Source organism: Anas acuta, chromosome 11 (genome assembly GCF_963932015.1).
Source record: "Anas acuta chromosome 11, bAnaAcu1.1, whole genome shotgun sequence".
Taxonomy (NCBI): Eukaryota; Metazoa; Chordata; class Aves; order Anseriformes; family Anatidae; genus Anas; species Anas acuta.
Genome location: NC_088989.1, coordinates 5,431,902 through 5,444,075, shown reverse-complemented (window position 1 = coordinate 5,444,075; position 12,174 = coordinate 5,431,902). Strand labels below are relative to the sequence as shown.

Here is a 12,174-nt window from a genome sequence, read left to right as displayed (position 1 = left end):
TGTTATTCCCCCAAACGATGCTGTTTGGGTCACAGAAGCTGTCTATTCAGTGGTTACAAATCTCTTGCTAATTTCTTGACTGTAAATAAAGCCCCTGGCCACCTTCTTAAATTTCCGTGATCCTCAGCCAGGCCATCTTGGGCCGTGGGCTTGTCAGATCTGCCAAGTTAAGTAGGGTCAAACCCAACAAGTCCTCTCGAGATGGAAAACAAGGATCCTGAGAACACTATCACAGATTTAAAAAGCAAGCTGTCTTTAAGTAGAAATATATCATTTGTCGATACCGTGATTAGGAAACACTACACCTCGGGAGCGATGCCTCCCCCGTGGGACGCAGAGCGAAGGGCTGCCCACTGACACCTCTCCCAAGTAGCACGGGTGCTAATCCCGCAGATTTCCAAGGTGGGTATCACATTTTGCCTACTTTAGGTCTCCTCCATAAATTACATCCAGTACTGGATTTCCTTTTCTAACACATTGCTTAGTGTTTTGGTACACTGGAAACGGCACGTTAAGGCAGCAGGGGACACCGCCAGGCTGCAAGCACTCCTCTGGCCAAATCAAGGGGTCCTTTCCAAGGCAAAACCCCCATCTTCATCCCAATAACATTTGCAGGCACCTCCATGAGAGCTTTCCAAAAATCCTGACTAATACCTCCACCTTTGATGCAACAGGAATACCACTGCCATCAGCAGCCTCGTTATCTTCATGCCAATTTGACACTTGCTCAAGAATCCCGGCACTAATGAGCTGCTGCACAAGATGCTCGGCTACCGGGCAGCACCCGGCTCTGCCAGCAGCTCACAACCATGAGCAGAAGACAGGCAGCACCTGCAGCCATCGCTATGAGTAGGAGCTCCCAATTCCTGCTTAGGAATTCCTCCTCCAATTCTGCTTACTTCAGAAGTGTTAAATAATAGCAGTTTAGGAGCAAACTGTTACCACGCTGGTAGAAAAAATAATCTGCATTGTTAATGCACAATTTGTACTTACTGCTTGCTGCTCCTAAGGCAAGTACTTACAAGAGGATGAAGGAGCATGAAACTCAACGCAGCATTGCCCTACTTACCTAATCTTTCTCCTCTGTGCATGTTCTTCAAAACTTCTGACCTGTCTTGAAAGCAAAAGGGTTGACAAATTTTTTATTCAAGTATCAGGAGGGATGAACTCCTGCATCACAATTTAACTCTAAGCAGACTGTCAAAATATGCTTACAGTGTCTAAAACTTATTCCATTTTTAAGGTAATTGAGGAACACACACTGATGCCAAATATTTGAGAGGAATTTCTGTAATCCTGGCTTTTGCTGATAAAACCCACACATTTATGTCCCCTGACTGCCAATCCATGCCATCTCCAAGAGCCAAGGCAGTAACTGGATAAAAGTCAGGGAATGTGCCTGTGTAACATAACCGTGCATCGCTTCTACCAACCTCGTAGGCTCGATGGGACAGGCTAAAATTGACCAAGAGAGGCATACACCAAGTATGCCCAGCAATCCCCTGTAACGCAATATGGGATTATAACGGGTCAGATGATGGGGATCGTAACAATAACAACCTCCAAGTAACGAGTACAATCGTAGGGAGACACCCTGTGGGGAAACCAGTGGGGATCATCTTGGGGGGCGGAACACCCACCACACCTCCAAGCTGTTAGGGAGATATATACCAGATAAAGTTCGCTGCTTACACGGAACAAGGACGTCTGACTTTTGAGGTATTTGCCCAAGCAGCTCGAGAGGGAGCTTCAAAGTGGAGCCCTGGGGTGAAACAGGGGCTGAGGGGGAGCAGCAGGGACAGGGACTGATTCAAAGACTGCATGGCAGAGCCTCAAGAGCAACAAAAGCCCCACGCTAAAGCCAGTAGCTAGAATTCATTTTTCTAACATCCTCTCCCTTTTTTAGGCAAGTTTGTAATTTTCCTCTAACAGATGCATGCCAGTGCTACACAATCAGAACTGTAATAACAGGACTCCAAGGATGCTCAGAGGAGTGACAATCATCCTCGTAACCTTTCCAACGAGCCATCTCCACAAATAAATCACGCTCTGTTCAACACAAACCAGACAACGAAAAAATCACTGAGCCAGCAGATCAGGTATCGAACATTTGAGTCATTCTGGGTAGCAATGTCACCCTTCAAACACTGGGGTGTACCTTTACTTTACAGCATACGACCCTATCACAGCCCCTGCCCTGTATCATCCTGCCATCAAAACGTGCCCACGGGCAACGCCGCTGGTGCAGCTACGTGATGATTTCAGCATGTACGTACGGGGCTCGTCCTGCCCTAACCTCCGACCAGGAACAGGTGGGAGGCTTCTTCTCGAGTTACTCCAGCTGAGCCCCTGCTGGCTGCAAACCTTTCTCCGCCTGTGGCTCTTCGATGACACCCTAATGATTAAATATAAATGGAGACTCATGCCTGCTGCGCTAGAGCTGGGCAGGAGATGCCCTGGGAGAGGGAGCACATCCCTCCATCATCAAGGACCTGCTGAAGGATTTACGGCGACAAGGATAAGCAAGTTGGATGGAGGACAAGGAGCTTCTCCTTAGCTAAAGGTTTCATCACCCTCTCTCAAAGGCCCTGCCATCTCTGTCTCCTCCCGTGCTGCCAGCACTGACTGCTCACCATCCCTCCTTCCAAGCAGGAAATGTCACATCAGCTTTCCTTGCAGCTGGGGCTCTGGGTAGCGGTCTTCAAGAACAAATCGTGCCCTGGACAATGACCCATGGTGGTCCTGAATCTGTATCCAGCTGCTGAGAAGGGAAAGCCTTGCTGGAGAGGGCTGGTGTCACCCTCCCTAGCTGCTGCTGGGGCCTGTATCACAGCAGGCCGCCTGCTCAAGCAGCTCTCTTGCATTATTCCCAAAGCCCAGGAGATGGAGCAAACCTTCAGCCTTCACAGGGCTTCCTACAAGCACTGGCACTCGCTGGGCCACGCTGGAGGTTTCTGATCTGCCCTGGAGCTGTGCAACTTTGCTGCAGTTTCTCCTTTTTAAGCTGAACAAGTCCAAGATCATAAACCAGCTCCCGGCAGAAACCTGCACATCACATCCCGCACCAAGTCACGCTGGGCAGCAAACTTCACATCAATGCACTTGGGTGGACGTTAAAGATTCACTGTGGTAAAGCAAATTTTGCCTGTGCTGGGCAAGGGGGCTCCTAACCAGAGCCCTGTCCTGCTGTGCTGGGGGGGCTTCAGAGCCCAGCCTGCCCCAGGACCCACAGTTACACCACATCCAAGTATTGCCATTGAAAACAGCGTAGAAAAAGCTTGCAGCAATTAAAATAATCCAACCTTACTTATTTCAGTACTATTGCCTTTTTGAGGATTCCTGGCAAGGACCCCGTTTTTCTTCTTCACCCATCATCATTTAAAAAGCACCCAGAAGTGCTCCACCACGTGTGGTGTTGTGTGGTTGCTGTTTCCCCTCCTTGCTCTCATCTCACCAGTGGCATCTCCCACCCGTTTGAGAGGAGAGGCATTTGTGCTGCTGTAAAACTGAACCCCGTAGGTCTGGGAATGTTTTACCTTGGTGTTTCACGTCACTTGTGTTTTGGCTTTGCTCTGGATCATGGCAAATACAAACTTCTGGGTATTTCTTCAAACTGGAAGAGGCAGAGAGGGTTTCGGGTGAGTCTGAGGCAGGAGGGCTCCTCTCTTCAGTGCTGCTGGTTGGTCACTAGATGGCCTCACTGATCCTGGTGAAAGCCTGCGGAAAAGTTTAAACAGCTGTAAACGCTGCTGAGGTAGCAAGTTAAACAAACAGGTAATTTGTATTTGAGTTTTGAACAGATACGATAACAATCACAACTACGTTTTTATTACCTCTTCAGCTGCACTGTACAGACCTGGTCTCCACGAACAGCCGTGCACCAGCACCAAAGCATCGCTCCAGAAACGCAGCTCGCTGCCACGAGAAGCTGCAGGGCGACAGGAGGCAGAGCTCAGCAGCAGGCCAGGAGCTGGGCTTAATAAAAAAGGGCCTGGGCAGCAACTGGAGCCATCAGGAGCTGCCCAAGCTGTGCCTCGGCCATGGAGCAGCCCCAGCTCCCTGGTGGATGATGGGCAGGGGGTCCCACGGGACCTGCACCCTCCTGGTCATCTCCCTCCAAGTCAGGCAGTGTCCAAAATCCAGCCCTGGAGGTTTCATGCCCTGAATTCCCCAGGAGAGCAAACTGGGCTCCACTTGAAGCCACCCAAAGTTCCCACATTCTCAACACACCCATCCAAACTCATCCTAAATCATCCCGGTCCTGTCGGAACAGCCCCACGGCCGGGTGCCAGCGCTGTGCCAACGCGGGTGCGTCAGGCTGAGCTCAGGCCTGAGCAGGGAGGGCAGAGCCAGCGCACAACTCAGTGGCCACTGCACCGAAATACAGGGACATAAACAATGCTTTAAATGGGACATGGGTCTGTCACACACCTCATTGCCTTTTTTAAATGAAAACCTTTGAGAGGGCTGATAAATAATTGCCACGGTGCAGTGATAGCACTGGCTCTGCGTCGGGTGCTGGACTTGGAACCACGCAGCCGCCTGTCACGAACACCGATGTTGTGCAACAGTGGTGTGAGCAAGCACACGGGCAGTGAATGAAGAACGTGCCAACAGACGAGCCCCCAAAACTACTTGGAGAAGTGGTAAAACACAACAAATTTGGGATATTTTTAGTGGTCATCTATACAAATCCTTCTTAATAAATGTTTTCACCAGCAACCTTGACATAAAGATGAAATTCAGTGCTGGTTAAGCTTATGGATGACAAAACCCAGGAACTAACAAATTACTCTGCATTTTCTGTGAAGGCACCTCCTTCCATTGCACCATCAGAAATTCAGACTTACAGACACATTCTCCAAGGGGCTGAACTGTCCCAGGGCAAGTGTTCCCCAGCAATAGGGCAGCCTCTGCCAGCTCCCCTGCCCCAAGTGGGCTGATCTGCAAGGGGGCCACAGCCACTGACCCTCAGTGACAACCCTGATACTGCACAGTCCAAAAGAAATCAGACCATGGTAATTCCCTCTATCTTAGTTTCAAGCCTTGAAATGACACGCTGCACTTTTCCAAGCACTCAAGTAGAAATAGGAGGAATGCTGAAGTGGTTGTGGTAGCACACTTTTCAGTTTATTGACCTATACAAAATAATAGGTCTAGAAATTCATGAGTAGTAAAAGAATAAGCAAAAAAGAGCTTTCGCATTTCTAGAAGGCTATACAAATATGCAAAACCAAGGAAATAAGTTATTTATTTTGTTTTTGTTCGTTTAATTCCAAATTGCGACTCTAATAATACAAACGACTAAGTACCAGCTTAACAAGTGTGTCCTTCTGTATATATTACATGCTCTGGAATATTGGTAAAAAACGTCCAAAAAAGTTTATCAGAAACTTTTCTATTCACAATATGAACAAGGAGTTACTAATCTTTTGTATAAAAGAAAAAAGAGCACCATTTTATGGGATCCTGAAGCACAGTACAGCTGAGACACGAGAGAGATTTTACAGTATGCAAATGAGTCGTCATAAATCACGCAAGAGAACCCATGCTAGTTTGTTCCTACAGATGGATGACATGAGGTAGGTTTATCCCTCTTAGATCAAGACTGCAGTCGCACTTTTTTTCTGAATAAATGGTTTTGCAAAGATGCTGTTCCAGTCACTTAGTGACTTTGCAACGCACCTGGCAGTTCAGATGACTCGTGGTACAATTCTAATGCCCCTCATTTTAAGGCACCCACTTGGCTGTTTATGTTTGCATCCACCTCAAAATACTGGCCATTACAATCGAGTTGCTCATCCTGTGGTAACTGCAACTCTCCATTTCCGATCCTCAGTTCACTACGGCAGAGCAAAACGTAATTGTCACCCACTGAACACTACGCAGCCACTGTGAAATTTGCCTGCTCCTCTGCACAGTGAAGTTGTACCATGGAAAGGTCGGTAAGTGTGAGGTTAGTAATTACACTTTATCATGGAAAGGAGTTCAAAGTTTACTCCTGTTTCCAAAATCCACAACCACCTAGAGTTTTACATGACATATTGTGACAGCAAATTCTTTTCTTTCCAGAACTCGTTTGTGGTGCTAACAAACACTCTTAACAACACCCCAAAAATGGATATACTCATTCAAACCTCCATAAGAATAATAAAAAAAATCCAGCCTTCCTTCAAGTAATGTTCCAATACTGATTAAATCACCCTTTGCCTCATTCACACACACAGTATCTATCCTTCACAAGCTTATGAAAGTCCTTCCAGGTCATCATAAGCCACATCAGAAAAAAATTCCATTTGTTCTTTCAGACATCGCAATTGTGCTCCTAGAATTCCTGGTTTTTCCATAAGAGTTTCCTTTTCACATTTTTTTTTTTCTGAGGTTTGCCTTCAACACCTTCCAATCTTCAAAAAAAGTGCTTGCTGAATATAAATACTTCAACCAAGTGCTGCATCTTGTCGTAGATCACATCGTGGCTTGCCCTTGCTCGTTTAGGCTATCCGGATTCAGAAAGAAGCGCCATTCTTGGTAAGACTTTGTCATTTTGCTATAGTCCCTCGTAATGCTGAACTTCATCTTTCCCAGCAACAGAACACCTCCTTTTTGTTCGGTCGGGAAGGTGCCCCCGAGGTCTCCTTCGGAGTAACAGCGTTTTGTGCAAGGCACACAAGGGTACGAATGCAGGGCTGCAGGCGGTCTACACGAGCGTCCCAGGCTTTGAATCCTCGTGCCAGAATAACCTTTGCTCGTTGCTGTGCAAGTCTTCCTCCAACTGGTTCTCTTCGTCACCACCCAGCTGGCTCGTCTCTGCATAAGCTCTGTAAGAGATGGCATCAGGGATAAGCAGGAGCCAAGATCTCCCCCAAATCCCCAAGTTCTGCTTTGGGGATGTACAAACAGGAGGAGCCGCAGCCCACCTCAGCGTGGCGAGCATGAACTCACACGGCCCCCTTGGGCTTGAAGGAATGCTGGCTGCTGTGATTTTACACCCCCAGCAAAATTTGGATCCAAACACAAACCCAGGTGTTGTGCTGTAATTAGGCTATTCGTGCAACAGGATCTCAGCTACTCAAAATTGTCAAGACTCTAAAGTGTATTGATTGCTCATTTGCCATAATCACATTAAAATAGAAAATAGAACAGATGAATGATTGGCCTACTGATTCAGAACATGGGAAATTAATAGTAAAAAAGCACTCATATGGAAAAGCCTGCCAAAATAAGCGATTTTCAAAGCCTGGTTATAGGAAGTTAAGAAATTAGTAGAAACCATATTCTTAAACACTGTTATTGTAGAGCTTTTAGATCACTCCAACAAAAAGCCCAAGGCATTTAGCTTAGAAACAAGGATCTAGCAGAAGCTTTTCTATCTTTTTTTACGCTTTAGCTCATTTTAAAACAAACAAATGAAAAACTCGGTCATTGCCCCAAGACAGCCTGGCAGCAAGCGCAAGCAGCCACACGTGAAGCTGGGCACACGCATGCGGAGTACTTACTACAGCTGGCTAGGCTTAGCATAAGAGCACTTAGGCAGGATGGCATTTGTGCGGGCAGAGCCGTTCCCGGGACAGGCGGCCTCTGATCTTGCTGGTGACAGCCGGTGTGCGAGAGCCAGGGGAGACCAAAAACACGAAGCAGGAGCAGCAAGAGTCTCGCATGCACTTCTGCAACGCCCAAGCGAGATCCTGGGCTCCTTGCAGTCCTCAGGGAAGCCCCCACACCCAGCGCAGCTGCAAGGAGCAGCAAGTCTCACCGGGGTCACTGGCTGAGCTCTGCCGAGCAAGATGCGCTTGGTTTATTAACGGGATGACCCATGTCGGTATTGCATTTGAGCAGCAGCAGGGTGATGTGTGATTAAAGAGAGGTGATGCCTTTATTTATTTGTTTTGTTTTTTTTATTGGCACAGGAGCTATGGCATCAGAAACACAACAGGTCGGTATCCTGCCACACCACTGGCTGGGCACAGGAGAGACCTCCTGCCATGGCGGGGAGGGGAAGGGGGCTCAGCAGGTGCTCTGCCCAGCATCACTGCTGCCGGGAGCTGGCTGTCCAGCATCAGCTGGAGGAAAAGCCCACGCCACAGGTGAGTTCATCCTTCACTATGCCTCTTTCCCCTTTCCTTGAATATTGTTGGTACAGTTATAGGCTGATCTATACCACCTGGAGAGGACACTCTCACTAAGTCAATTTTATAAGTACTCTTCATCCTGGCCCCCTGAAATCAAGCTGCTTTCTTCAGATGTTTTAGTCGCCTATAAAATGCAGGAGGGAGAAAGGACAGAAAATCTTGACACACTTTACTCACCTGCTTTGCAGAGGGAGGTTGCCATAAGTGTTTCCATAACAGCTGGCAAAAGAGGAATGAGATAACGTATCATAATCTGAAAGTCCCATTGCAAGCGGGTTCCGCCAGTTCCCAGCAGTGTTTGCAGAAGATGCTGGAATTCAAAAAAAAAATTACAGCTAATTAGATCTTTCTGCAGCTAATCAGATGAGACAAATGAGACAGTTCTCATTAGCAATCCCTACGCGTTTCTGCAGGACACACAAGCAGAGAATGCAAACTCAAAATGTTATTTACAAGCACTGTGATGAGGAAAGCAGTTGCAGGGGTATTTCAGAGTGAGGGAAACTCTTTATAAAAAGACTGTTCAGTGATGCTGATTGGACTGTGTTTTGGATACTGTCACAGTAACTGCACGTACATGGCTTCTACTTGATAAATATGCCTGTTTGAAACATATGGCTCTGTGCTGCTCTGAACTACCGTGCTTACAGAGACTAAAAGGCAGTTTTACCCACAGAAGACAAGTAAGTCTCTTCCCAGTCACAGAAGAGCAAGAACAAAAATCCTGTTCAGCTCCTTATCTACTTCTCAGCCTTGCTTATACTCTGCTGGTTTGGGGCAGAATTGATACACAGAAGGGATGTACAAAACATTTAGCACAGAACACATCGGACATTACCTGAAGAGAAAGATGACACACGACTGCTAGGAGAGCACGGCGCCTGCACACCAGCAAGGCCCAAGCTCCTTTGAGATCCTCTGTCAGACTCAAAGCCTGCCTGCAGGCAATGACCCTGTTCCTTTTGACTGGAGGCACGTTGGTACCAACCACGGAGATGCTCTGCTACTAAGGCCTTGTGAATGTTTTTGGTTATATGCTCCGTTTTAGCAACCTGCTTCCGTGGAAGCCTCAGGGTTGCATATGGGTTGTGGGGTACTCTGTCCACTTCGTCCTCGTGGTAAGACCTGAATTCCCTGTAACGGTCATATCTGTAATGTGCCGATGGGTGACACAGAGGATTGACACTATACTGTCCCTCTGTGTCACTCTCATAAACGTATCCTCCGTTGTAATAAACGTCAGATTCGGTGTAAGGGGAATATCCAGAAATATAGTAACTGGAGGAAGGCTGCTCCTGATTTTTGTGGTAGACACCATTCCGGACATCCTTCTGGGCAAGATTTGGCATGCTTCCTGAACTCGCAGCAGAAATGTTTTGTTTCTTTGACCGTCTTCGACCCCTGGTCCTGTTGTCAAGCGTCTGAGTAGTATAACATGGTCTGGATGTAGGCGTCACGCAGTAATATTCAGCACTGGACTGGCTAGTGTAGGATGATCCATCATCTAGGATCTCTGTGCTGCTGCTCCGCTGGGACTTTGAAAGGGAGAAGGCTGGCTTTTCAGCGGGGGCCTCGGACAGCAGGTGGGTTTGGGACTCCAGGCTGCCACTGCGCTGCCTGCAATGGTGCGGGGAAACATCTGGCCTGAAACAATACAGACATTAGGTTGGTTAAAAGCAGTCACACGCAGACATACAGACAGAGCTGGATAGAGCATGTGTGAGCAAATCAGGTGTGCTTCCTCCCCAGCCAAAGCACAACACAAACCCAGCATTTCCTTCTCACATGGAGTACCTGCACTGCAAGAAAATCAGCTTGGCTAAATTTTACTTTTGCTGCAACAGCAGGAGATTTTTCAGATTTTCACGGTGAGCAAGGTAACCTGTGACAGTGATACACGCAACAATGCTGACAAACTCGCATTTTGCAATGACTTACAGGAGGGATCTCACAGTCTAAGTATGTAATGTCTAGACAAGTAGCTGAGCAAGGATCAGAGCATAGGAAGCTGGGTTTCCTGTGGCTCTGTGTCCCACGATTGTGTGACCAGAGCCGAATACACCATAAGCTCTTTATAACATTTTAACGTTTATAGCATCTCTCCTTCTCACAGTAAGGGCACCGATTCGGGTCTCTCTCCTCTATTTGGCCACTTACTTTTCAGGATGCTTGAAGGACCTTAGTTCACAGAAGATATCTGTAAGCTTGTACGCCAGCTTCCATCTCACTCCTAATTTTGCAGGCACCCAGTAGTGCAGCAGTGTGTGCTACTATTTCTGCTACTGCCCAGCATTTATATTCCTGCAAATGCTCTCACTTGCATGTTACAAAGCTGGTGCAAAACTGTACCAGAAGATGGTGGCTGATAGCAACCTTGTGCCTCAAATATCCAGAAAAGGCACTTTGAGAGCCTGACACCTGAGAGCTGCACTGCAAATGACCTTTTATCCCCTTAACACCATTTAAACTCAAAATAAAACCCCCTTACTGTAAGTGGCTGCTACTGTAGGCATTGCGTGTGAGCACGGGTGTTGTAGGCATGCTTCTCCCCCCGTGGGACGGGGGCAGTCGGTCCAGGGTGCGATAAGGACTGCTGTGAGTTGAAAGCGGGTCCCTGTAAGGAAGACGACAGAACCCCAGTTAGGTCAACCACAATGCAAGTCACACCTACTGAGACTCCGTGCACACTCAGTCTTAAATGAAATAAAAAATATCTTAAGGGCTAGAAAAGCAGGTAAGAGTAACTGGATATGATCCCATATACAGAACAGAACTAAACAAGAAGAAAAATGGAAGCCCTTTTTGTGGTTCATGAGGTTACTATTCTTAGAGGAAGAAAAGTGCTCCCCAAGTCTTAGGTGAACTGTGTATGCTTTGACAATGTACCTGCTGACATACTGATAGCATCAGGAGGGATGGGTATGGTCAGGTGTTATCTGAAGCAATTATGCACAGTCATCAGGAAACATACAAGCTGTTTAATACTGAAAACAAACCACTTGGCCACAAAAGGGTGAAAGTACTGGTGGGCACGATCGATCCCTTAAATGCAGTCCTTGCTATTAAATTTCTCACCTGACTCAAACTGCACTACTCTGCAGTTTCACAGAGACTTGACTACTCACACACACTGTATTACTAAACAGGAAATTTAACTCTTATCACTAAACTCTTGAACCCCAGAAGAGTGCAGAGACAGCAGCAACTCTGGAGAGCCCATAAAAAAAAAAAAGTCTCTACATGGACAAGACCGAATTTATGCCAACAACACAGAGAGTACAGTGAGATATGCCATACCTGGAGTGTCTCGTTTCCAAGAGCTGCTCGTTCATGGATGACTTTCTAAGATGGATTCTCTCCAGCCCAAGGGACTTTGGTGGAGGAAGCCTTGGAGAAAGCTGTGCAGAGCTGGTTCTTTGTGCTGGCACAGTGAGGGATTCACTGGCTGTTGGAAAGGAATACATATTTTGTTAGCAAAATCCTTGCTATTTTTGTCCTATATGTACATCTGTGACTCCTGAACAGAAACTCTTTGCGGTGTGGAGACAAGGAGGGAAGCTGTGACTACAGAGAGCCTCTCCCACACCTGCCTGCACCAAGCTCTCCTTCACCTGGACAGGACATCGTGGAGGCTCATGCAGGTCTCTGCAGCACCTCTGACAGAGGTTTCTGCTTGGCACTTTGTAGCACCACAAAGTGGAACTTTCTTGGGAAAGTGCCTGTCTGCAGCTCTGTCCCTCCCAGAGCAGAGCTGGCACGCTCAGCCTCTCCAAAGCCAGTTCCTCTCCCTCACCATTCAGTACTTCACTTGGAAATGACGTGAAGGATTAGTTTAATACAACCTAAAAGGGACTGACTTCAAAAGGGACTGAGCGAGCAAAGACACTGGCAAACAAATTTGAGTGAAGGCAATTGGGAAGACGTTGGTTTGATCCTTGTTCTCACTTGCTTAAGGCACAATCCAGATGCCATTAGAGCCAAAAGGAAACTACAACAAATACATATAGACACAGGACAAGCATCATAGAGAATGCATTCACAAACC

The 12,174-nt window shown here is 47.2% G+C and overlaps 1 protein-coding gene across 8 annotated transcripts in view; it reads right to left on the bottom strand.

Moving 5' to 3' along the window:
• Nucleotides 1-5,108: 5,108 nt before the first annotated feature.
• The window catches only part of FRMD4B (FERM domain containing 4B), a 115,489-nt gene continuing 108,423 nt past the window's right edge, over nt 5,109-12,174 (bottom strand). For 5 of the 8 annotated variants that reach the window (XM_068694497.1, XM_068694499.1, XM_068694500.1 and 2 more), the window contains exons 19-24: nt 11,427-11,574; nt 10,618-10,743; nt 8,968-9,773; nt 8,307-8,439; nt 7,497-7,772; nt 5,109-6,818 (exon numbers count right to left, since the gene is read on the bottom strand). In XM_068694497.1, coding sequence (XP_068550598.1) covers nt 6,818; nt 7,497-7,772; nt 8,307-8,439; nt 8,968-9,773; nt 10,618-10,743; nt 11,427-11,574 — 1,490 coding nt within the window. In that variant the 3' untranslated portion in view covers nt 5,109-6,817. Of the gene's footprint in view, nt 6,819-7,495; nt 7,773-8,306; nt 8,440-8,967; nt 9,774-10,617; nt 10,744-11,426; nt 11,575-12,174 lie in introns of those variants that run through there. The other 3 variants (XM_068694496.1, XM_068694498.1, XM_068694494.1) reach the window with 3 other exon arrangements.